This window comes from Amphiura filiformis, chromosome 17 (assembly GCF_039555335.1).
Source record: "Amphiura filiformis chromosome 17, Afil_fr2py, whole genome shotgun sequence".
NCBI lineage: Eukaryota > Metazoa > Echinodermata > Ophiuroidea > Amphilepidida > Amphiuridae > Amphiura > Amphiura filiformis.
Window position 1 is genome coordinate 21,440,289 of NC_092644.1, and position 25,604 is coordinate 21,465,892.

The 25,604-nt window shown below is 34.8% G+C and overlaps 1 protein-coding gene across 1 annotated transcript; it reads right to left on the reverse strand.

The window, feature by feature from the left end:
* Window positions 1–908: 908 nt before the first annotated feature.
* On the reverse strand, window positions 909–25,132 carry LOC140137056 (uncharacterized). The gene is made up of 14 exons (XM_072158715.1): window positions 25,074–25,132; window positions 24,583–24,615; window positions 20,530–20,562; window positions 19,715–19,768; window positions 17,336–17,389; window positions 16,862–16,915; window positions 15,706–15,759; window positions 15,318–15,371; window positions 14,645–14,719; window positions 4,891–4,944; window positions 4,445–4,616; window positions 4,049–4,090; window positions 2,308–2,779; window positions 909–1,778 (listed from the first exon to the last, which is right to left on the reverse strand). The coding sequence occupies exons 1-14, from the start codon at window positions 25,130–25,132 to the stop codon at window positions 1,708–1,710; spliced, it is 1,281 nt and encodes a 426-aa protein (XP_072014816.1). The 3' UTR covers window positions 909–1,707.
* Between the last annotated feature and the right edge of the window lie 472 nt (window positions 25,133–25,604).

Sequence of the window (25,604 nt, forward strand, 5' to 3'; positions counted from 1 at the left end):
TATGTCCCAGGGGGAGCTGTCCCTCCCCTTTGGCTACCACCACTCAGCGGCCACTGCACCTCCCTGTCCACTTCCAATGCCCCCCCCCCTCTCCTCCTCCCTACCCCCTCTCTTACCAGGCGCAACCTATGACATGATATATTTAAAATATATTCACCTGCATGCTATACTCTTCTAGAAGTATGCTACACTGCTCGCTCCAGTAAAAATAAGCCATGTATACGGGAACTTAATCCCCTTGCCATTGAACAGGTCATTTTGCAGTCAATGAGGAAATGTTGGAACTATAGTTCTTAAATTGATGTTCAGTAGCGTATCAAATTTCGTTCATAATTTACTGCTCACTATAGACTTCGACTTCTAAAGGCTTTAAGGGTAGAGAAGGTATTGTTGGTCGAAGCAGTCAAAAACTTTTCATTATCTAAATCAATATAAGCCTAGTATTGAAAAATAACACTTTTTTGCAAAAGTTCATTCTACAAATCATATACTTTGAAAACTTGCTTGATTTATTGTTGTTAATGAGTTATGTACGTTTTACAAAAGTGTTGTTGTTTCAGCCCTCTTTACAACATTACTCAAGAACCACAGGACATACAAAAGTATAGCTGGGATATTTGAATGTTTCTACATACTCGCTATGAATTGATCTTGCAATTTTTGCCAAAGCTCACTACCATTCGCAAGATGCTGTGAACTACCAAATCGCAACGAAAACATTTTTAAAATGGCCCCCAGAGAGAATTTTGTCCCGCTTTGGCTGGAATAGACCATAATTATACTCTCATAAGCTGTTTAAATGCCAAACACGCATTCAGCAATCAACACAAATAAAGCGTCAGAGGGCGGCTGTTGCCCATATTTAAAGAGTTTTTTTCACTTTTTTTAATCACCTGTACTTAAAACTGGTGGGAGAAATCAAAATAAGACATTCAGGCAAAAATACAACTCGAACCAAAGATGAAGACTCCAATTCAAATCTTAATTTTAAAAAAGACTTACTCTAGAGCAGCTTCAAAGACCCACTGATATTTAAAGATATTTTGAATTTTGGCGTCCAATTTGCCACCAATTTTGGCCAAATTGGAGCAAGTTGAAATTTTTGTTGCCTCTGTACAGCCAGAAATGTGAAGTTTTTACCAAAAAAATGAGGTTTTGTAATATAACTCTGTAACGATAGGTCGTAGACAGCACATTTTTACCCCTGTGTGACCTTTCGTGACCTCTTACGATCATTAGGGGTCAATGAAATCTTAAATGGCTCCACATCTTAAAATAAACTTTGGACCACACCCTTCATGTGTGGAAACTCCCTTGCTTTTATCACAAATTGCACAATTGTACCAAATTTGGGAGCTTAGCAGTTAACTAATGCCCAGGACCAATTTCTGGGTTTTTGGCAGTATAGACAAGTATTGTGTGAACTGAGAGCTATTGTTCACAGAATATCTCAACAAAAATATGAAAGGCACGTTGGTCATGCACACCAGGTAAGCTTAAGCTTCGCTGTACTTAATTTTATTTATTCTACACTTTCAAGTCACCAATATAGCACCATTGTTTTATGTAGGATTCCCATCGTCAAGTCGTCAAAACTCCTTCCTGAAAAAAGTGGCAAGTCTTATATTTTGTATTACATGTATAGCGGATTGAGCAAAAGGTTCAGTGTCCAATTCCATAACATTCTTGATCATATAGTTTGAAACCTCATAACCAATCGTCACTAAGATTTGTGCTTTTTCTTCTTGAAATGTCTTTCTTTGGCTTTCTTGAACTTCCTGTGATAAAACAGCGTGTAGGAAAACAAAATTATAACGGTCAAAATATGAGATACGACTAAGAGGCCGTAGAGCGAGAGGAGGAACAGAAAGAGAGAGTGAGGGAGAGAGAGGGGGAAAGGGAAAGGGACAAGTAGACAATGAGACAGTTAGGAAATAGAGAAAAACAGTTATTATTGATAACAGACATAAGACATGTAAGACACATAATTAGAAAGACATTGGGAGACAAGGATGGAATAGATGATGAATTTCAGTATCGAAGGCGCGCAATGGTCGCCTTTTACGGAACAGTTGGGTGTCTGAAATTGGTCTAAAATTTATCGATTTCTCATATCTCAATGATGTTTTTACGGAGGGGTATGGAGGCTGGGGAGCAGCCCAAGTTGTGGGTATCATGCCCGTGGCACTACAACTGACAAATAACTTAGAGAAACAGACATGCAGAACAAAGATGCCCGCAAAGAGGTAGAGTAAATGAGACATGGTGATGGAAATTTGGAAGTTTGATGAACCAATTTTATCGTACCTTTTCTGTTTTGGAATAAGCTATTTCGATCCAAGCTACTCGCCCAGCTAGTATGACTACCAAAACTGGTGCTTAGCCTCGATTCAGTTCCTGATGAGTGATGAGTTTCTGAGTGGTGAGTTCTAGAGTGGCGAGTCCCAGAATGGTGAGTATCATCTTGAGTAGCATTTGTTGAGTGAGTGCCTTTTTGAGGAAAATGTGTCATTGGTTTCTCATATCCATCCTGGTCTAAGTTGGATGGGTTGATAAAATCGATGGTTGAGTAGTTGACATCCGTGGGTGACGAATTCGGAGGGTATGAAGTATCGTCTCGTTGGTTATGAGGTCTCACTGTAGCATAGGGTGGGTAACTTGTAGAGTTTGGTATATTTTGAGATGAAGAGAAATTTGTGGGCATGGTATTGTGAGTTGACAACGGATATGGATAATTTGTAGGGATACTCTGAAGAGACGAGAAATCAGAAGATGCGCTCTGGAAAATGAAAAACAAAAAATAGACATACGATGAAGATTATGAAAGAAAATCTTTGTCAAAACAAATTTGCGTGCCAAAGTACTCATGATAGATAGAAAGTAGACCCACCATTTGACATTCATGCGTAAATGTTAACAGTTCACAGCACAAAGATTTCAGTGTTGCCAGTATTCTTAAACACTTGAGAACGTTCCTGCAAGGCTGCAATCTTATTGGCTCTTACCCGTGTGATATGACACAATATCACACGGATCAGCGCGTATGCGTCAACGCGATACGCGTACTCGCTATTTGAACCAATCGGAGGCGCAAAGCAACAACAGGAGTGATCGATTTTAAGCCCTGGGTAATTTCTTGTAAAATGTAGGATTTAATTTGATTAAAATTGGCAATACTTATGAGATTTCTATTTGAATTGAAGTGTGTAAGAATGAGAAAAAAAGGTATTGTTTTTAGCTGCTGTTGTGCATCTATCGTCTCATATAACACGGGCGACATCATTATTTTTGACATAAAACAACTCGGCTTCGCCTCGTTGTTTTACTTAAATTAATGATGTCGCCCGTGTTATATGAGACGATAGATGCACTCCAGTGGCTAAAACCAATACCTTTATTGTCTAATTGAAGATTCTGCACGTAGGCTTATAACCCCCAGACAAAGCAGAAAATGCACAAAATGTGTACGTTTTACAATATAACGACAGTCAAGGATATTGAACGACTATGCAATTGGTAGATCCTGAACACCCGTTCATACATACTCACGATATAACGACGTTTCTGATTGGATTTGGGACCTTTTGTGCTGGTCATAAATACCGTTTATGCCCAGTACGCAGGGCATAAACAAGCTGCGTCACGCAGCGTTGGAATCCAATTAACATGAACCCCTAATTGAACACGCGTTGGTTGAGTATGTGCAACATCACGCGGTACTTACGTAAGAATGAATAGGCGAATGAACGGGCGTTAAGCGTAAGAGGTTTGCACCATCGCAACCTCTCTATGTATAGTGAATATGTGACTGCAAGAGTCATCCAATCCAAATGATATTTTATTCTGTTATTTTGGCACCTTTTTTTTTTTTTTTTTTTTTTTTTTTCATTTCATAATGTGTATATTGTAAATCAAATAAAATGATCAAAAAGAAGAATCCCCATCCCATTGTCTAAAATGAAAATATTCACTTAGATCACGTGTAGGTCCATAGAATCTTGGCGAAAAAGATTATGACCAAAGTTATACCATTTGCAACATTTCGTACCTGTACTTGTGGTCGATCTGGTAAACTGAAGTCATAGGTGACCTGTTGATTAAAACAAACAAAATATATATTTGTAAATTTCATGAATCTCAGTGGTTAGAGTTCTCGCTTCTGGTGTATGCGATTCTGGGTTTAGAGTATATGCCATAGTCGATTTTTGAGCAACATGTTATCATGATGAACACGAACTTATACAGATGCTTATCACAAGTAAAATATTCAATAAATCGTCATAAAAAGGTTTATATTGTAAAAGTAGAGTATACGTATAATTGTGTTATAAAGGCTCTCTGGATCATCAACATGAACGGAGGCAAGGATCAATTTCCTTGTGATCAGTCCATTTGTTATAGACCTATATTTATTTCACCAAATACATTGTAATAAGACTCTTGCCTTGAATTTCTGAAGTTCGTCTTTGAGTTCCTTCCATTCGTCTTTCATCTGTCCTGTTTCCGCTAGAAACACCCTCTCGATTCTTTCCTTCTCTTTCTGTACATCGTCTAATTGCTTCTGATATCTTTCAGCTATTGTTGTATTTTCTTTCCATAATTCATCTATTACTTGACTATGGCAAAAAATACGGAAGGTCATCATTTGCTAGCGTTAACAATCAGAAATGTGTGTTTTGGCACAATCTTTTGGCGCTAACTATCAACAGGAAGGGAGAGAAAAAAACAAAGGAGGATATGGAGTCAGACAGAAAGAGTGACGGGAAAAGGTAAGGGAGAGAGAGAGAGAGAGAGAGAGAGAGAGAGAGAGAGAGAGAAAGAGGGAGATAGGATGAGAAAAATATTAAGGTTTATTATGAAGATTTTTTATTACAAGTTCTTGCTACTCACCGATGTCTTGCTTCGACTTCTTTCTTTGCGGTCTTGATTCCAAATATTTCACTCCTGAAAAAGTTATGGTACAATGTTTGCATTTAATGTAGGGTTGAGTTTTGATCTTTTTAAGCAATAAAACTACATCATGTTATCGAGTTATTTTCATCAAATATATAAAGGCGACATTATTGAATTATCAGTCATACTATTCCATTATTTTCGTATTTACTGGGACATGGTTTCAATAAGTATAATGTATTATCTGGAAAGATTTATAATGATTTTAAAACAGATACATTTGGTCAACAAATGGCATGCACTGCATGGTATATTTCAATTCCTATAGAACTAAAATTTGTCCCATCCCGTTTTGTATGTCATTGTATGTGGCAATGTTTCTGAAATTCGACTGCTCAGTGCCAGAAGTGGGTAAGTGCAATAGCTGCCATGTGTTAGATGAGTATAATATACTGTGGGGAAATTGCCAAATGTTCACAGGGCAGCTATTGCACTTACCTACGTCTGGCACTGAGCAGCCGAAATGCGTCATTGTCTTTGTTTGATATTTTTGGCTTATGGCTTGACCATGAGTAACCATTTTTAAATAAACAGTTAATCTTGGATAAATAACGAGTTGAACTGGACATAATGCATTAGAAAGATTTTTGGTTGCAAATTTTTCTACAACCCGTCCTGACCAACATATCAAAAAAGTAGACAAAAGAATTGTCAATTTAAATAAAAACTAAAATGGCCGATAATGCAGAGGTAAACATGGTAAAATGTCAAAATTAGTTAATTCCGGTTTAACTCATACCAATGTGCAGACAAGGTATAGTTTGATCTTCGATGTATAACCTAGTACAAGAAGGTCCCAGGTTAAAATTTTGGGCTTCTAAATAATTGTACTGCCATATAATAATAAATAATATTTTGTTGAGTGAAACAATTTAAGCATTTTGATCAAAATCAAAACAATTTTTGACACATGTAGAGCCCAAGGTTTTACATTTGACCAATAACTATAATAGTACAGGAGCAGCAACCTCAAAAAAATGACTTCGTTCATCCCCCACTACATACAAGGTTTGACACCATAGGTAGTAAGTATGGACCCTCTAGATCACTGCTAGGTAGGTAGTGGACTCAAATTGTGGTATCACTTTTTTTTTTCAGGTCATTTTATGTATGGACGTATAATCGCATAAAATCACAAAAAATAGGACAAAATTAAGGGGTAGGGGAGATATAAACTCCAAGAACTCAACTTTTACTAGTGATTTTGAATTCATTTTGGTATCAATATGTAGCTAAATGATTTTCCTAACTTTCGAATATTATTTTTAAACAAAAACAGGTTTCATTTGAGCATATTTGGAAGTATATAGTCCATAAATGAGTGGTAATCTGATTTTTTAAAACCATATGTGTAAAGTTTGACATTGGCCTCAAATCTCACAACTATACCACTTTATATTTTCAAAATTGATTCAGTTTCCATTTTTAATTTTTTAATTTAAATTTTAATGTTTTATTTTGTTTTTAATGTTAAGCATATCAAGGGAAACATTATTGTAACAGTTCCAATCATTATAATATGTATGAGTTCGTTGGGGTGTCTGTGGGACGAGGTGTGTGTGGGATGCTGGGTGTACATATATGGTATGTGTGGGGGTGAGGGGATGAATATGTGTGTGTACATGAATATGTCACTACACTGCACCAACTTCCATTTACAAAATCCGTTAAGTTTCCATTGATGTAATATTTTGAATATTTATGTGTAGGACGTGAGTAACCACTGGGAAAAAGACAAAAAATGTTTAAAAAACCAAAAAAACCCAACAAAACTGATGTTGATTTCCCTCGTATATCAGCATAACATAGAAAAGTATTAAGGGGTAGGGGAAAATAAATCATCAGAACTCAATATTTTACTCAGGATATTGACTTCATCTTGGTATTAATTCTATTCAATTCAATTCAATATGTATATCTAATTGATTGTTCTAACTTTTTAGTATTATTTTAAAGCAAATCGACCATTAGTTGTCAGGTAGATACACAGAAACTGTGAGAAAAGGGTACGTTTTCTATGTCTAACAGCGTAAATATGACAATATTAAGGGGTAGGGGAAATATAAACTGCCATAACTCAACTTTTACTCATGAAAATGAATTCATCTTGGTATCAAAATGTATCAAAGTGATTGTTCTAACTTTCTAGTATAATTTTAAAGCAAAGTAACCATTAGTTGTCAGACAGATATACAGAAACTTTGAGGAAAAGGTAACTTTTCTATGTCTAACAGCGTGAAGATGACAATATTACGGGGTAGGGGAAATGTAAACTGTCATAACTCAACTTTTACGCATGAAATTGAATTCATCTTATTGGTCTAGCTTTCTAGTATTATTTTAAAGCAAAGCGACCATCATTTGTCAGGCAGATATACAGAAACTGTGAGGAAAAGGTAAATTTTCTATGTTTAACAGCGTAAAATGACAATATTAAGGGGTAGGGGAAATTTGTAACTGCCATAACTCAACTTTTACTCATGAAAATGAATTCATCTTGGTATCAAAATGTATCTAAGTGATTGTTCTAACTTTCTAGTATTATTTTAAAGCGAAGCGACCATTATTTGTCAGGTAGATACACAGTATCTGTGAGGAAAAGGTAACTATTCTATGTCTAACAGCATAAATAAATATGACAATATTAAGGGGTAGGGGAAATATAAACTGCCACAACTCAACTTTTACTCATGAAATGAATTCATCTTGGTATCAAAATGTATTTAAGTGATTGTTCTAACTTTCCAGTATTATTTCAAAGCAAAGCGATCATTAGTTGTCAGATAGATACACAGTAACTGTGAGGAAAAGGTAAATATTCTATGTCTAACAGCTTAAATGTGACAATATTAAGGGGTAGAGGACATATAAACTGCCATAACTCAACATTTACTCATGAGAATGAATTCATCTTGGTATCAAAATGTATCTAATTGGCTGTTCTAACTTTCTAGTATTATTATAAAGCAAAGCGACCATTATTTGTCAGGCAGATATACAGAAACTGTTTGGAAAAGGTAAATTTTCTATGTCTAACAGCGTAAAATGACAATATTAAGGGGTAGGGAAATTTATAACTGCCATAACTCAACTTTTACTCATGAAAATGAATTCATGGTATCAAAATGTATCTGATTGGCTGTTCTAACTTTCTATAAACAAAGCGATCATTAGTTGTCAGGTAGATACACAGAAACTGTCAGAAGGGACCGTTCACCAAACGCTTGTAAGGGGGAGGGGCCCCCTTTACAGACCTCAAAAATTTTAGGGCCCCCTTTTTGACATGAAAATTATGGGTCAACCCATAGAAAATCATATAAACTCAATTTTTCCAGGAAAATTTTTGGTCATTTTTCAGGCCCCCCCCTTAGGAGGGCCAACATTTTTCAGACCCCCCTTTTTGCAGCAGCCCCCCCCTTACAAGTGTTTGTGAACGGTCCCTAAATATGACAATATCAAGGGGTAGGGGAAATATAAACTCCCATAACTCAACTTTTACTCGTGATAATGAATTCATCTAACATTCTAGTATCATTAGTTGTTATAAATGTAGATACAAAGGAAATGTGAGAAAAAACTTCCATATGTAACAGTGTCAAATATGGTAATATTAAGGTTAGGGGAAATATTACCATAACTCAACTTTGGCTGCATTAGCTGTGAAGGGGAACACGGGAATACAAATCGTTGCACCAAAATTTGAATGTAGTATACGATTGAGGTTTCTTACGTTAATTGGTGCAATTGGACCATTTTTAAAATATGACCTTTATTTATGATATTTTTGATATATTCGACTTTATAACCCCTGAACTAACTATGACAATTGTCTTTTTAAAAATTCTTAGCGATGAGAGGAACAATTTGAGATTACAACATTACAACATGATAGGATAATTTTTAGTAATGGCCCCATTATGACCTTCAACCCCTCGTGGGAAACTTAATTGCTTTTAAAATAATGCCAGAAAATGAGAGCAATCAAATAGCTACATATTGATACCAAAATGGAATTCATTTTCATCAGTAAAACTTGAGTTTTGGTGATTTGTATGTCCCCTACCCCTTAATATTGTCATATTTTACGCTGTTAGACATGAAATATCAACATTTTTCTCATATTGTATGTTTAACTACCTGACAACTAATGGTTTAATTGCTTTTAAAATAATGCCAGAAAATGAGAACAATCAAATAGCTACATATTGATACCAAAATGGAATTCATTTTTGTCAGTGAAACTTGTGTTTTGGTGATTTGTATGTCCCCTTACCCCTTGATATTGTCGTATATATTTTACGCTATTAGACATTGAATATTAACATTTTCATACATTTTATGTCTATCTACCAGACAACTAATGACTTAATTGCTTTTAAAATAATACTAGAAAGTTAGAACTATCAAATAGCTACATATTGATACCAAAATGAATTCATTTTCATCAGTAAAACTTGAGTTTTGGTGATTTGTATGTCCCCTGCCCCTTAATATTGTCATATTTTACGCTGTTAGACATGGAATATTAACATTTTCATGCATTTTATGTCTATCTACCGGGCAACTATTGGCTTAATTGCTTTTAAAATAATACTAAAAAGTTAGAACTATCAAATAGCTACATATTGATACCAAAATGAATTCATTTTCATCAGTAAAACTTGAGTTTGGGTGATTTGTATGTCCCCTTACGCCTTAATATTGTCATATTTTACGCTGTTAGACATTGAATATTAACATTTTCATACATTTTATGTCTATCTACCAGACAACTAATGACTTAATTGCTTTTAAAATAATACTAGAAAGTTAGAACTATCAAATAGCTACATATTGATACCAAAATGAATTCATTTTCATCAGTAAAACTTGAGTTTTGGTGATTTGTATGTCCCCTACCCCTTAATATTGTCATATTTTACGCTGTTAGACATGGAATATTAACATTTTCATGCATTTTATGTCTATCTACCGGGCAACTATTGGCTTAATTGCTTTTAAAATAATACTAAAAAGTTAGAACTATCAAATAGCTACATATTGATACCAAAATGAATTCATTTTCATCAGTAAAACTTGAGTTTGGGTGATTTGTATGTCCCCTTACCCCTTAATATTGTCATATTTTACGCTGTTAGACATTGAATATTAACATTTTCATACATTTTATGTCTATCTACCGGACAACTAATGGCTTAATTGCTTTTAAAATAATACTAGAAGGTTAGAACTATCAAATAGCTACATATTGATACCAAAATGAATTCATTTTCATCAGTAAAACTTGAGTTTGGGTGATTTGTATGTCCCCTTACCCCTTAATATTGTCATATTTTACGCTGTTAGACATTGAATATTAACATTTTCATACATTTTATGTCTATCTACCGGACAACTAATGGCTTAATTGCTTTTAAAATAATACTAGAAGGTTAGAACTATCAAATAGCTACATATTGATACCAAAATGAATTCATTTTCATCAGTAAAACTTGAGTTTTGGTGATTTGTATGTCCCCTACCCTTAATATTGTCATATTTTACGCTGTTAGACATGAAATATCAACATTTTTCTCATATTGTATGTTTAACTACCTGACAACTAATGGTTTAATTGCTTTTAAAATAATGCCAGAAAATGAGCACAATCAAATAGCTACATATTGATACCAAAATGGAATTCATTTTCATCAGTGAAACTTGTGTTTTGGTGATTTGTATGTCCCCTTACCCCTTAATATTGTCATATTTTACGCTGTTAGACATTGAATATTAACATTTTCATACATTTTATGTCTATCTACCGGGCAACTATTGGCTTAATTGCTTTTAAAATACTAGAAAGTTAGAACTATCAAATAGCTACATATTGATACCAAAATGAATTCATTTTCATCAGTAAAACTTGAGTTTTGGTGATTTGTATGTCCCCTACCCCTTAATATTGTCATATTTTACGCTGTTAGACATGAAATATCAACATTTTTCTCATATTGTATGTTTAACTACCTGACAACTAATGGTTTAATTGCTTTTAAAATAATGCCAGAAAATGAGAACAATCAAATAGCTACATATTGATACCAAAATGGAATTCATTTTCATCAGTGGAACTTGTGTTTTGGTGATTTGTATGTCCCCTTACCCCTTAATATTGTCATATTTTACGCTGTTAGATATTGAATATTAACATTTTCATACATTTTATGTCTATCTACCAGACAACTAATGACTTAATTGCTTTTAAAATAATACTAGAAAGTTAGAACTATCAAATAGCTACATATTGATACCAAAATGAATTCATTTTCATCAGTAAAACTTGAGTTTCGGTGATTCGTATGTCCCCTACCCCTCAATATTGTCATATTTTACGCTGTTAGACATGGAATATCAACATTTTTCTCATATTGTATGTTTAACTACCTGACAACTAATGGTTTAATTGCTTTTAAAATAATACCTGAAAATGAGAACAATCAAATAGCTACATATTGATACCAACATGGAATTCATTTTCGTCAGTGAAACCTGTGTTTTGGTGATTTGTATGTCCCTTACCCTTAATATTGTCATATTTTACGCTGTTAGACATTGAATATTAACATTTTCATACATTTTATGTCTATCTACCGGGCAACTAATGGCTTAATTGCTTTTAAAATAATACTAGAAAGTTAGAACTATCAAATAGCTACATATTGATACCAAAATGAATTCATTTTCATCAGTAAAACTTGAGTTTTGGTGATTTGAATGTCCCCTACACCTTAATATTGTCATATTTTATGGTACAGGGTGTCCCAGAATAATTTGTACCGTGTTTGCAAAAATAACTAAAAATAGAAGACGGGCAGTGTATCTATTTTTGATACCTGCATTATAATGCTGGACATGTCTCCTACTTATTCTGTTAATTTCAGCACGCTACCTTTACTTGTTTTGGCGTGGCATGCAATAATGTAAAATCGATGAAAAACCCTGCTTTTCATTTTCAGCGCAAACGACTCGCATACCCGTGAAAATGGCACGATACGATTAAATAAAGAACGTGGGATGTTTGGCACAGCATTTCGACGACAACTACTGTTGGGGTTGCGCCTTAAAGCTTGCCGGACAGCTGCAATGTTCGCTCTAGTTCTTACAGTCTTACGACCTGAAGCTTCACTCTGAAGCTTCGATTCCTGACAGTTCTGTGCTCGTCAAACTTCTTTACGTTATACACTCTCACTCCTTTGACTGGAATGCGTGCTCGCGGAAATCGTCTAATGAATCTTCTTTGCGTCTCAACATAGCTGCCGGTTTGCCAGTAAGTTTTTGAAAGAAATCCACGCTGCTGTACAATAAATTGAGGAGCCATCTTTTCTGTACCACAACCAGTTCGACCTCTGCAAGCATTTCAAATGACATGGACCTCACACCACAATAACTAAAACTACCGCCAAAGAGAGAATGGGATTAGGCCGCAAATCCTTAATTCCATATAATGATTGCTTCGTAACGTCATAAATAATAGATAGATATCGGCTATTTAGTGGAAATATGAACAGGGCTAAAATACCTGCATAACTTTTTCCAAATAACTTTGTGCTGAACGGTTAGTAATGTTACAGATTTTCAAAATAGGTTGCGTTGTCAAAACTTAGAATTCACCATTTTTACACAATCTATAACTTCTACTAGAAACGTCCAATTTTAAAAATCGAAAAAAATCTGAGAAAGCTAAATATATGTAAAACTTAAAATGTAAAACAATATGACCATTTAACATGCCCTTTATACCTAAAAAATTCCATCTTTCCCGGTATAGATCATTCTGGGACACCCTGTACTACACATGAAAAATTGACATTTTTTAACATTGTATGTCTTTCCAGCTAACAATTAATGGTTATTTTGCTTTAAAAGATTACAACAACCAAATAGCTATATATTAATGCCAAAATGAATGAATTATAATGAATGTCGAGTTACGTTGGTTTGTACGTCCCCTAACCTTTAATATTGTCAAATTTTACGCTGTTACACATGGGAAAATTAACATTTTTATCATATTTTATGTCTATCTTATGGTTTTTTCTGTTAAAATAATACTGGAAAGTTAGAGCAATCAATTAGCTACATGTTGATACCAAAATGAATTCATTATTATGAGTAAAGGTTGAGTTATGGTGGTTTTTATTTTTTTACCCTTAATAATGCCATATTTGACATGGTTATACATAGAAAAGTAACCTTTTCTCACATTTTATGGCTATCTACCTGACAATTAATGTTTGCTTTGCTTTAAAATAATACTAACACGTTTGAACAATCAATTAGCTACATATTAATTCCAAAATGAATTCATTATCATGAGTTGAAGTTAAGTTATGATGGTTTATATTTCCCCTACCCCTTAATATTGTTACACACACTGCTACATGTGGAAAAGCAACTATTTTTTTACATTTTCAGTCTATTTTCCTGACAAACAGCGGTTGATCTCACCCACACATATAAATATTCAAAATATTACATGAATGGCAACTTACCAAACAAATTTTGTTAATAGAACTTCTATAGTTCAGCCGAGTGACATATTAAGACATGTAAAACACCCCAACACTGAACCCTATACACACCCCGCCCCCACCCCCCCCCACTTACCCACACACACACCCCCCCCCCCCAAACCCACACAACACAAACCAACATGCAAGCAAACATGCACATACATAAATATTTGAACCAGAACATCAAAGTTTGCCTAGATATGCTTGATATTAAAAACAAAATTAAAAAATGGAAACTTAATTAATTTTGAAAATAGAAATTGGCACAATAGTAAAATTTGAAGCCAATGTCACAAAAACACCCACCCTACGCATTATTGTGAAAAATCTGATTTTTCACTAGTGTATGGACTGGCCACTTCAAATCAAGATCAAATGAAACCCAGGTTTGCTTTCAAATAATACTAGGCAGTTAGAACAATCAATTAGCTACATATTCATACCAAAATAAATTCATTATTATGAATAAAAGTTGAGTTCTTGGAGTTTATATTTCCCCTACCCCTTAATTTTGTCCTATTTTTGGTGAATTTATGCGATTATACGTCCATACATAAAATGACCTGTAAAAAAAAAGTGATACCACAATTTGAGTCCACTACCTACATAGCAGTGATCTAGAGGGTCCATACTAACTACCTATGGTGTCAAACCTTGTATGTAGTGGGGGATGAACCAAGTCCTTATTTAGGCCCCCTGTGGGATCTTGCTCCTGGACTATAATAAGAACTGTAAGTCGGGGATTGTCAAAATGAAAAATCAAACGTTACTTTTTCTGAATCCGTATGATAAGAGCAATACATTGGTAGGTTTTAAACCAGATTTGATCAACCTTGAAATGTTACCTCTGCATAGAGCCTCCATTTGGGTCTCATGTAAATTAGAAACATTTCTCCTTCCTTTTTCGCATCCTCTTTTTTGATAAGTATGTTGTTCAGGAGGGTTTATAGAGATTAATGCAACCAAATAAATCTTGCTGTTACAATTGACCAGGTCAAACCATGTATTGAATAAAGAGCAAATTAACTTTAGCAACACACATAACTGGAAGTGAACAACAAAAGCTAGGCCATAATAGAAATTTATTACTTTGGAGTATATTGTTTCTTTACATATGCACTGTTTTAATATCTTACTTGAGGAGCGATTCTGCTTCTTCTTGTTCTTGTTTTGCCTTTCCCAGTCGTTCTCTTAAAGTTGATATATCACGTCTATACAAAAAATGAATATAAATAAATAGATAAATAAACAAATAAATAAATAAATAAATAAATAAATAAATAAATAAATAAATAAATAAATAAATAAATAAATAAATAAATAAAAAACAAATAAATGTTTTGCTTTATACTACTTCAGATGATAGATTACAAAGTCTTCAGCAGAAAACTTATTATGTACTGCAATGTTGATATCTTCGTGTTCCTACCTTTCGAAGATACAGCTAACTTTAAAGAAATTTCTTATGCTGCTGTCTTCAGAAGATAGCTTGAAATGCATGATATTAAATATTGCTATGCTTTTAATTTATATAAAGCAATAGCAATATTGAAACATTGGTTTGCAAATCTTCTGCCCGGGTCGCCTCATATCCTTTAGAGTTTATACAATTCTTGTTTCCAAATAAGTATAAACAAATTCTAAAAATTGATATCGTAAGGACTAAAAATCCTAGATGAAGAAGTGCAATTATTAGGCATTGTAAAAATACTATTCGCCAAAACAGTGTTATACAGAACATTATAAATAAGCGATGCATGTATTGAGGATTTGCGACGAATATTATAACTATATGCTACATTTACATACCTTAATTCATCCTCTCGCTTTGAGTGTTCCTTTTGGATAATACCGACTTCATTTCTGAAATAAAATCAATTACATTCTTTCAGTTTAATCTCATGAGTAATTTTTGGAGAAAAAAATCACCTTTTTATGCATTTGAGTTGAGATTTTTAGGCATCATATATTCCTCTCCATCCACCTCAAATATATTATTTTATCATCAAATATTGAAATAAATATGAAAAATATAATGCGTGAAATAAATACATCAGTTAAATGTACTTTATGCAGTTTGTACATTTCAATGAAATAATTTTGATCGAATTCCGATATAAAGGGAATTGCCATTAATTACTTTTATGTTAGTTTATTATAGAGATAGTTTAAAATAGGATGCATCGATGATACTTACTGGTGACTGGATATGGCCTTCTCACTTCCACTGGTAACATATTCTATGTGTAATCTTTAATGAATAAATATTGGTAAACATATTAATCAGCAAGAAGTGCTTAAAAGTTTAAAACACTTTCAAACCATAGATGTCTAAAACTGTAGGCCTAAAATTAATACAATTAAACGTCAATAGCAAATCACACAATCTATCAATAAAACTCCAAAACAGGTGTAGCTCGGGTACAATGATGAAATATTTAATAGAGCTGGTACTTTCCAGTTTTACTAGTTTGTATAAGAGAGAGAAGCAAGAGATTGTCGTGGCAGATTTATGAGAGTGTTCCAAGTATATCAGATTACAGCTATATACGTGTCCTCAAATTAGAGCATTTGAAAACCAGTCAATTGTTTTGCGTAGCTATTAAGTAATTATAGATAGAGCTACTATAATTGAAGATCGAATTAAAAAGAATAGTTTGCGTCCCACGTCAGGGCAAAAGGGCGGCCTGATTGGTTGCTGACATGCGCAGTATAGCATTTTTGGTCTGGTTGACAGGACGTCATACGCAAACTAACCTTTTTAATTTGGTCTTCAATTATATTCCAGCCACAACGAAAGGGATTTTAAGAGTACGCCAAAAGAGCGCATCTTTCATTCCTTCGACTTGCTGAAGTCTGGTCTATAAAAAGACGTATATGTCAGTGAAAAAGGAACAAAGTTTTGGAAATTGTCATCTGTGTAAGGATTTTGTACGCATAGGAAATGTTCAAGTCAACAGTGGACTTTGCTGGGCAAGTTTGAAACAGGATATACATCAGTCGTCCGGAATATTGAAGTACAACAGAACTTTTATCAAGAACAACAACCTGGTAATATTGTACTATGTTGTAGTGAAATCTGTGATTTTTGTGATTTATTGTGTATACGCATTGTCCATGCATACCTGGAAATAAACAGTTTTGATAACTTATACAAATTAATAATGTGTTTTATTGGGCATTCTGATGGGTAAAAGGTGTTTTTGGCTTTTGGTCGTTGCGACTCATAACAATACCCGCATCCCACCCACGGCTTATACACCCCCACGCTGCCGTCACACACACCCACAATACAACCCCACACATATAATAGCTAAGCGGCTGAGATTAAAATGTGAGATTTTAATTCTTACTTTAATCTCCGTACTTCCTCGTCATGTGTCAGCTCCAACTGAGCTAACTGTCTCCTATACATTGCAAAAGAAAAGAAACAAACAAAGAAGGAATTGCCATAAAAATGCTGGACTATTCTTAAAAATAAAATGGCTAAACATTTTACGATGAAGAGATGACATTAATCTTTAAAAAAAAATAACTTAAAGGTTCTGCTACGAGCTAAAGCATTCTTTAATATTAATCTAGAAATAAGGTGGAATACATAATAATTGACCTTTTAGGTAAATCCCATAATTTCATGCGGTTAGACCCGATGTGTCGTCACTTTACCTCACGCTGACTTACAAATATTCGCAGTAACGATGTTTGCTAAACGATGTGCGCATCGACCGACGTGTCGTCAAATAACGACATCTCGGGTCTAACCGCAAGGAATCATGGGATTTACCGAAAAGGGGAATTACGTAATATATATGTTACACGATACATACTTGTGTTCAAAGACGAGGTCTTCATTCTGTTCTTTTAACTGTCTTATTTCTTCTCTGAAAACGGACAGATGTACAGAAATAAATAAATAAATACAATTCATTATTGTGGTTAAGTGGAACTTATGTAATTGCTTATCGTTTACAGTTTGCCTTATATGTTCTTGTTTCTTGTTGGTAAGGCGACGAAAAATACCCAAAACTGTTCTACGGGCGGACAGACCTTTCTTTTTCTTTTTGTTTTCCACACAGAAGGGCCAGTCTAATACAAACAACTCCTCTCACAGCATCGATACCTTTGTAGTCATTGGGACCAACGTTGAACAACTCTTCTCAGAACCCCCATCTCTTTGATATACAAGGACAAGACAGAATTAAAATGACTAGTTTGTGGCTGACGCCATCTGTCAATCACACTCGGACAAGGGTTGTTTACGAGTGTCTTGTGTTTATAAGTTTGCACCTTCAAATATACAAACCGTCTAAAAAGTTAGGCCTTTTTAAATCTGGTAATATTGTGCCAATTTTACCCTTTTAATGGTGTGTATTTATAATGTTTTTGAATGATGTCTTGAATAAGTGCAATATTTTATTTTCTATCAACAGCAGTTGCTGTGTTTTCCTTGTTAATATTGATACTGTATTTTTAATGTTTTTTTAAATATTGTAAACCACTTGTAATTTGGCTGATGAGGGCCACGATTTGTGTGTGATTAAAAAATAAACATCTAAAAAAAAAGTACCACCCCCCCCCCTTAAATAATGGCCATTATTCATAAAAGGGACTATTGTATTACAAATCTATAAATGCGCTGGAAGCAGAATTTATTTCTGCGCATTTTGACACCTCATTTGATACAATAGCCAAGAAAACAATAAAACACCGGTCGATTTAATGTAGTGAGGTCCAGATTTGAAAGTTGCACTTACATACAATACAGAAACACTCAGATATCATTACACAGATTTCTTTCCATTATACTGAATGCAAAATCAATACAATTTACTGCAACTTTCAAATCTTGGGTTACATTGATTTAAATGTACGCTGTAACGTCAATATTTAATCAATTGCTACAAATCATACTGCAGTTACAAAAAGCAGACCATTGTCTCATTTCGTGAACAAAGGTCCACATACCATTGTTTCCTTGCGTTTCCTTTATATTTGCAATTTTCCTTTAGATTTGCAATATCACCCGTTTTTGAATAATGGTCATTATTTAAGGGGGGTTAGTTACTTTTTATGAGATGTTTACTATACTGTATTTAATAATAGGATACTATCTTTTCTGAAGACATCATGTCAACAGTGCCTAGAAAAGTTGTTTTTTGCCTGGTAAAAGAACAGTAATTTTTCGCCATTTTCTACGATTCCTTTTTTCCGATGAAAGCACAAATTAATGAACCAACCTTCCTTTTACGCACTGCTAACTAAACAAGGGTCGTGGATAGTTTGATTGACAGTGACGTCAGACGCAAACTAGTCTTTATTAATTCTGTCTTAGAGTATAATGTCTAGGCAACATTTCAGACCGATAAGTATAATACGCGGTAAAAAATAGTAAGACAGTAATTGGCATACTGAAGTTACTGTTCATTTTCCTATACACAATACACAGTGTCTCACCATTGAGGTGTGATCTCAACAAACAGTGTATATTAGAGGTAGAGGGCATTTCCTAGTTAACGTCACTGTGTGAAAAATAACCGGCCAATATTGTTTGTACTCTCTGAAATTCTAGGAAATATAGTTTTGTAACATGTCCTAAATTTTTAGCTACTTTAGATATTTGGAAATATTCGCACTTTGGCGTTTCAGTAAGTAGGGCTGCAAAATTCCCTGTGTAAATCGAATGCAACTTTTAGTGACTATCACTCACTTGTAGACCGCTCTCTTCCGAAGGGTATTAAAGCTAAACCCCCGGGCTAAACCACTTGACGGATATTTTTGTACTTGCTGTCAATCAAGAATAATGTATACATTACATGTAGGCTAAAAACTGAGTATATGGGGCATCTGCAAATGTTCGTACCTCCCTGATATGTAAATGACAGATAAAAGCAAAAACAGCTCCCATATCTGTCCATAACTTTGGTCAGTGCAGCGAGTCAGTGGATTTCAAGTGGGTGATTATTGATTGGCAAGTGCCATATTTGGGCATAATTGCAGTCCACCATTCAATGGGGATGATAGACTATACTTTATCGATTGATTTTGCTGGAGTATTTTCCTGTTAACCAGGTTTAAGTACTGCAAAGGTCGAATCATGTTTGCTGTGCGGTATAACTGCACTATAGTTAGTTTCTTCAATAAAACCTATTCACGAGTTAGGATTTTGCATTCTTATTTATCAAATAATGCTATATACGAGCGCTAACCTTAATCTGCCTTCGTTTTCTCTCGATTCTCGCTGTAGATGTTCAAGATGAAGCCTGCATGGGGAAAACAATGGTATTAATTATTTTCTTAATAGGAATAGCTTACTATTGTAAATGTATGTTTGTCTATACATAGTGTTACGAAACGGACCCCGATAATTGGGTTCCTCATCCGTTATTCAATAGAAGCATTATTCCGAATTGAGCAAGGGGCCGTTATTCTGTTTGTTTATTTTTTGTTTTTTGTTTTTGCAAAACATTAAGCATAACCCTAACACTAATCCTAACTCGCACCCTAGCTCGTACTCGTACTCTAATCCTAACACGTACAACAACCTGGATTTTCGGAATAACGCCCCTTCGAAATATATATGATGGAATAACGCCCATTCTTCTCAATTCGGCAGGCCAACAATAATTGTGTCGATATCTTCATCTTGATTTTGTTTGCGATAGGTCCAGATAGGTCCGGATAAGGTAACTTACACCCTAAAAGCCCTGATATCAGGGTACAATAAATATAACTCATTTTGGGATACCATTATAGGGCCTAAAGGTCTGAATTCATGATCCCAAAAATGGTATTTGACATCATTTAACGAATCTTATGTAGGACGATGTGTATATATTTTTTTTACATTATAGTTAAGGAGGTTCTATTTTCACTTAATATATGTAAAGACTTTTCTGTGTGTGTATAAGAAAATAATTAATATCAGATTTTAAAATAACTTCCTCATATTATTTCTACTTTAAATATACCCTATCCTGACTGTTTCAGTATGTTTTTTATCTTTCATTTTGTCTAAGCTTACCTATGTTCCTCATTCAGCTGTTCCAGCTCTTCTCTGTAAGAAGCAATGATGAGAATAGGAGTAAATGCGTTTTAAACTGTTGGATTTTAATTTTCAATCAATCAATCAAGCAAGCAAGCAAGCAAGCAAGCAAGCAATTGATATATCAACAAATGTATAAACATAAGTAAGTCAATCAATCAATCAATCAATCAACCAATCAATCAATCAATCAATCAATCAATCAATCAATCAATCAAAATAGACATCAATCAATCAATCAATCAATCAATCAATCAATCAAAATAGACATCGATTGATTGACTGATGTCGAAAATTGGTAAAAAGCTGATTTTTGCACCAGACAAGCAGAATATATCATAGAACATCATATCCAAAATCCGAAAAAATCCTATTTGGGGAATTTGTTTTATCCAAGATGGCCGCCAAAATGGGCGCCACAACATATAATTAGCTGTATCTTAGCTTCTAAAGCAGATATGATGATGATTTTAGTGTCTTTGAATAGGTTTAAGAGGTCAGAGAATTCAAATTTGTGCAAATCTAACACACTGATGTCTTCAATCACACTGAAATCCAAGATGGCCGCCAAAATGGCAGCCACAACATATAATTAGTTGTATCTTAGCTTCTAAATCAGATATAATGATGATTTTAGTGTCTTTGAATAGGTGTAAGAGGTCAGAGAATTCAAATTTGTATAAATCTAACACACTAATGTCTTCAATTACCCTGAAAGAAATCCAAGATGGCCGCCAAAATGGCCACCACCACTTATGATTAGATATATCTCTGCTTCTGAAGCAGATATGATGATTTGAGTGTCCTTGAATATATTTCAGAAGTCAAAGAATTCAAATTTGTACGTATCTAAAACACTGAAGTGTTCATTCACACTGGAATCCAAGATGGCCGCCAAAATGGCCGCCACCGCCACGTGTTATGTTTAGGTATATTTTGGCTTATGAAGCAGATATGATAATGATTTTAGTGTCTTTGAATAGGTTTTAGGAGTCAATTTTGTATTTATCTTCATAAGTATATGTCTTTACTGACACTGCAATCCAACATGGCCCTCAATATTGCTCAAATCAAACATGATTAGCTAAATATCTCAGCTTCTGAAGCCAATATAATGGTGATTTTAATCTTTGAATAGGTTTTTAAGAGAATGTAGGTTTTAAGGGTCATGTGAATATATATCTCAGCTTCTGAAGCAAAAGTAGCTGTCTTCGATCTCATCTACAGGTATAATCGCCTCAGCGTTTTGGCAATGTTCTCCTGTGTAATCTTCACAAGCTGTGACACATTTAAGTCCATTTTTGCAACAGGATCATCCGTTATTTACACAAGAATTCCTGGAGGAAAGTTTACAATTGTATCGTACAAGCTTAAGCAAGCTATGTGCAGATATCCAGCCCCATTGCTTTAAATTGGATTCAAGTCATTGTTTGTTAGCTTTCTCCAAAGTATGACCTGTAAAAGACTGAAAATACGCTGCTCTTTCAGTAGGTGAAAGCTTTTGTAGATAGCTGTGGATCAAATGATGCTTTATTTGATGATACCATCGCCATGGATTAAGCGAACCGTAGACCGTTTAAAGATTCTTCTTCTCGGCCACCATATAAGACAACAAATAATCTGATGCCAGCTGTACCAATCTGTTCTAATGTCGCCTCAGGATCGCTCATCTAGGATGATATCTGCTGCAATTCTTTTATCTTCTTCAACAAACTTGTCTTTCCATGTCCAAAATGTTGCAGAAGTTGAGTCGCAACCACTCCATGCATGGATAAACAGGAGGTCTTGAACTTTCCAAACCCGGGTTTCCAAACCACCAACCCTTTCTTCTCTGAATGGATGTAGATAAGATATCAGCCATAGTCTGGTCTCAGTGGTACATCAAAAGGACAAGTATATCTGTGTCATCTGCTACTACATGTACAGGTACTTCTCTTCCTTGTCTTGCAAATTGAAGGGTACATTCCACTATCAAAGTGTCAGGATCTCCAGTACGATTGTGCACGATCTGACCATTGGTTTCCAAGTATCGACTCAGCAGCGAGATAAACTGACTGTGGTTCTTCTCATTCGAAGGTCTGCTGGTCATGATGAGAACCTTCATAGATTCTGTGAGCTGAATATGATAAGAACAAATGCCAGTTTATCTCGCTGCTGAGTCGATGGATGGTGCACAATATACCGGAGATGCTGACACATTGATAGTGGAATGTATCCTTCAAGACTCCTTCAATGTTCAAGACAAGGAAGAGAAGTGCCACTGGGGACCAGAATATAGCTGATATCGGTGGGTTGGAAAGTTCAAGACCTTATTAACAACGTTGGTGAAGTATTGACACTCCATCTCAGGTCCTGTTTATCCATGCATGGAGTGGTTGTGACTCCACTTCTGCAACATTTGGACATGGAAAGACAAGTTTGTTGCAGAAGATAAGAAGAATTGCAGCAGATATCATCCTAGATGAGCGATCCTGAGGTGACATTAGAACAGATTGGTACAAATAGCATCAGATTATTTGTTGTCTTATGTGGCGGCAGAGAAGAAGATTCTTTAAACGGTCTGCGGTTCGCTTAATTCATGGCGATGGTATCATCAAATAAAGCATCACTTGATCCACAAAAGCTTCCACCTAGTTAAAAAGAGCAGCGTATTTTCACAGTCTGAGTGTTCTTTTGCAGGTCATACTTTGGAGAAAGCTCACAAACAATAACTTGGATCAAAATCAATGGGGTTGGAAACTCTCTGACACCGTACTAGCACCGGTCCTTACGGATGCTTAAGTTTGTATGATACAAATGTAAACTATCCTCCAGGAGTCCTTGTGGAAATAACGGATGTTCCTGTAGCAAAAAGGGATTTAAATGTGTCACAGCTTGTGGAGATTGCAGAGGAGAAAATTGCCAAAACGCTGATGAAGTCGAAGATAGCTACTTTTGCTTCAGAAACTGAGATATAGAAAATCATGTGGTGGCAGCTGTTTTGGATTCTATTGTTACTGAGCACTTACTTCTGTGTTTTAAGTAATTGCAACATTGAAATCTGCAACCCCTAAAACCTACATTTTCTTAAAAGCCTATTCAAAGATTAAAATCATCATTATATTGGTTTCAGAAGCTGAGATATACAGTTAAGCATGTTTGATTTTAGCCATATTGAGGATCATCTTGGTTTACAGTGTGAGTGAAGACTTGACTTAGTACTTTAGATAAATACAAAATTGACTTCTGCGTCACCTAAAACATATTCAAAGACACTAAAATCATTATCATATCTGCTTCATAAGCCAAAATATACCTAAACATAACATGTGGTGGTGGCGGCCATTTTGGCGGCCATCTTGGATTCCAGTGTGAATGAAGACTTCAGTGTTTTAGATACCTACAAATTTGAATTCTTTGACCTCTGAAATATATTCAAGGACACTAAAATCATCATCATATCTGCTTCAGAAGCGGAGATATATCTAATCATATGTGGTGGTGGCCATTTTGGCGGCCATCTTGGATTTCAGTGTAATTGAAGACATCAGTGTGTTAGATTTGTACAAATTTGAATTCTCTGACCTCTTAAACCTATTCAAAGACACTAAAATCATCATCATATCTGCTCTAGAAGCTAGGATACAGCTAATTATATGTTGTGGCGGCCATTTTGGCAGCCATCTTGGATTTCAGTGTGATTGAAGACATCAGTGTGTTAGATTTGTACAAATTTGAATTCTCTGACCTCTTAAACCTATTCAAAGACACTAAAATCATCATCATATCTACTTTAGAAGCTAAGATACAGCTAATTATATGTTGTGGCAGCCATTTTGGCGGCCATCTTGGATAAAACAAATTCCCCAAGGAGGATTCCTTCGGATTTTGGATATGATGTTGTATGATGTATTCTGCTTGTCTGGTGCAAAAATCAGCTTTTTACCAATTTTTTCCGGGTCAAAATGTCCAACGACCATACCATAGCTTCTATAATGTGTTAACAATTGCAAATACTGATTGAAACGATAAATTAATTTTAATGACACTTACTGATATTTCTTCTTGATGAATTCTAATTTGGCTCTGAAATATGAAAATATTTAAAAAACAAATTTAAAACAAACACTTTTTTAAATATTTGGTTTGATGTATAAAACTCCATTATCCATTTCCGACAACTAATTCAATTCAGGGAAACTACCTCTCCAACAAGACATTCCTAAAACTTTATAAACAGGTGAAATGTGTTTTTTTGTTTGTTTATTTCGCATTCACTTACTATTACAAAAACAAAAACCTGTAAATTATTATAAATAAATACGGTATATTCATTAATAGTCTAAATATTGTGTTGCCATCTAATTGACCATTGCGCACTTCGAATCGCTTTTTAATTTTTGGAACATGTCAAATCTCGTAACAGACACACTTCACTGCACTTAGCACTTCAAAAAATAGGTGTCATTAAATTACAGAGGGGTGCTAACAAGGCTCTTCAACATCCCGAACTAGTTTCCAACATGTACTTCTAAATTTCTTACCGCTTATCATCTTGCAAGGAAAACACAGACTTCCTATAAATAAGATTAAAGAAATACATACATAAACTTAAAAACGAATGTAGAATTATTATTTTATCAATTTTGAATAATTTTAATCTCCCCATTAGATTGATATTGTTGTTGTTATCGATGTTGATGGTGGGGTTGTTGTGGGGTTGTTGTGGGGGTGTTAGTGGTGGTGTTTGTTTTTGATGGTGTTGGTTGTTCTTGGTGGTGTTGTTGATGTTGATGGGGTGCCGTGAGAGGTAGTGGGGAGCAGATGAAGCGTAGCCAGCGGGGCGAGACGGGCAGAGTCCCTCTGACAAAAAAGGTGAAAGGGGAAAGTTCCCCCTAGCAAAAAATGAAAGAGAAATCGGGAAGGAAATAAAAAAGGGCAAGGAACCCATTTCCCATTAAAATTCACCAGGGAGGTAAATAAGGATAATTTACTGGGTGGGCAATTTAATTTATTTTTGCCCTCAAATCAGGGAAAATAAATTACTAGGTGGACAGTTGTAATTAATGACATCA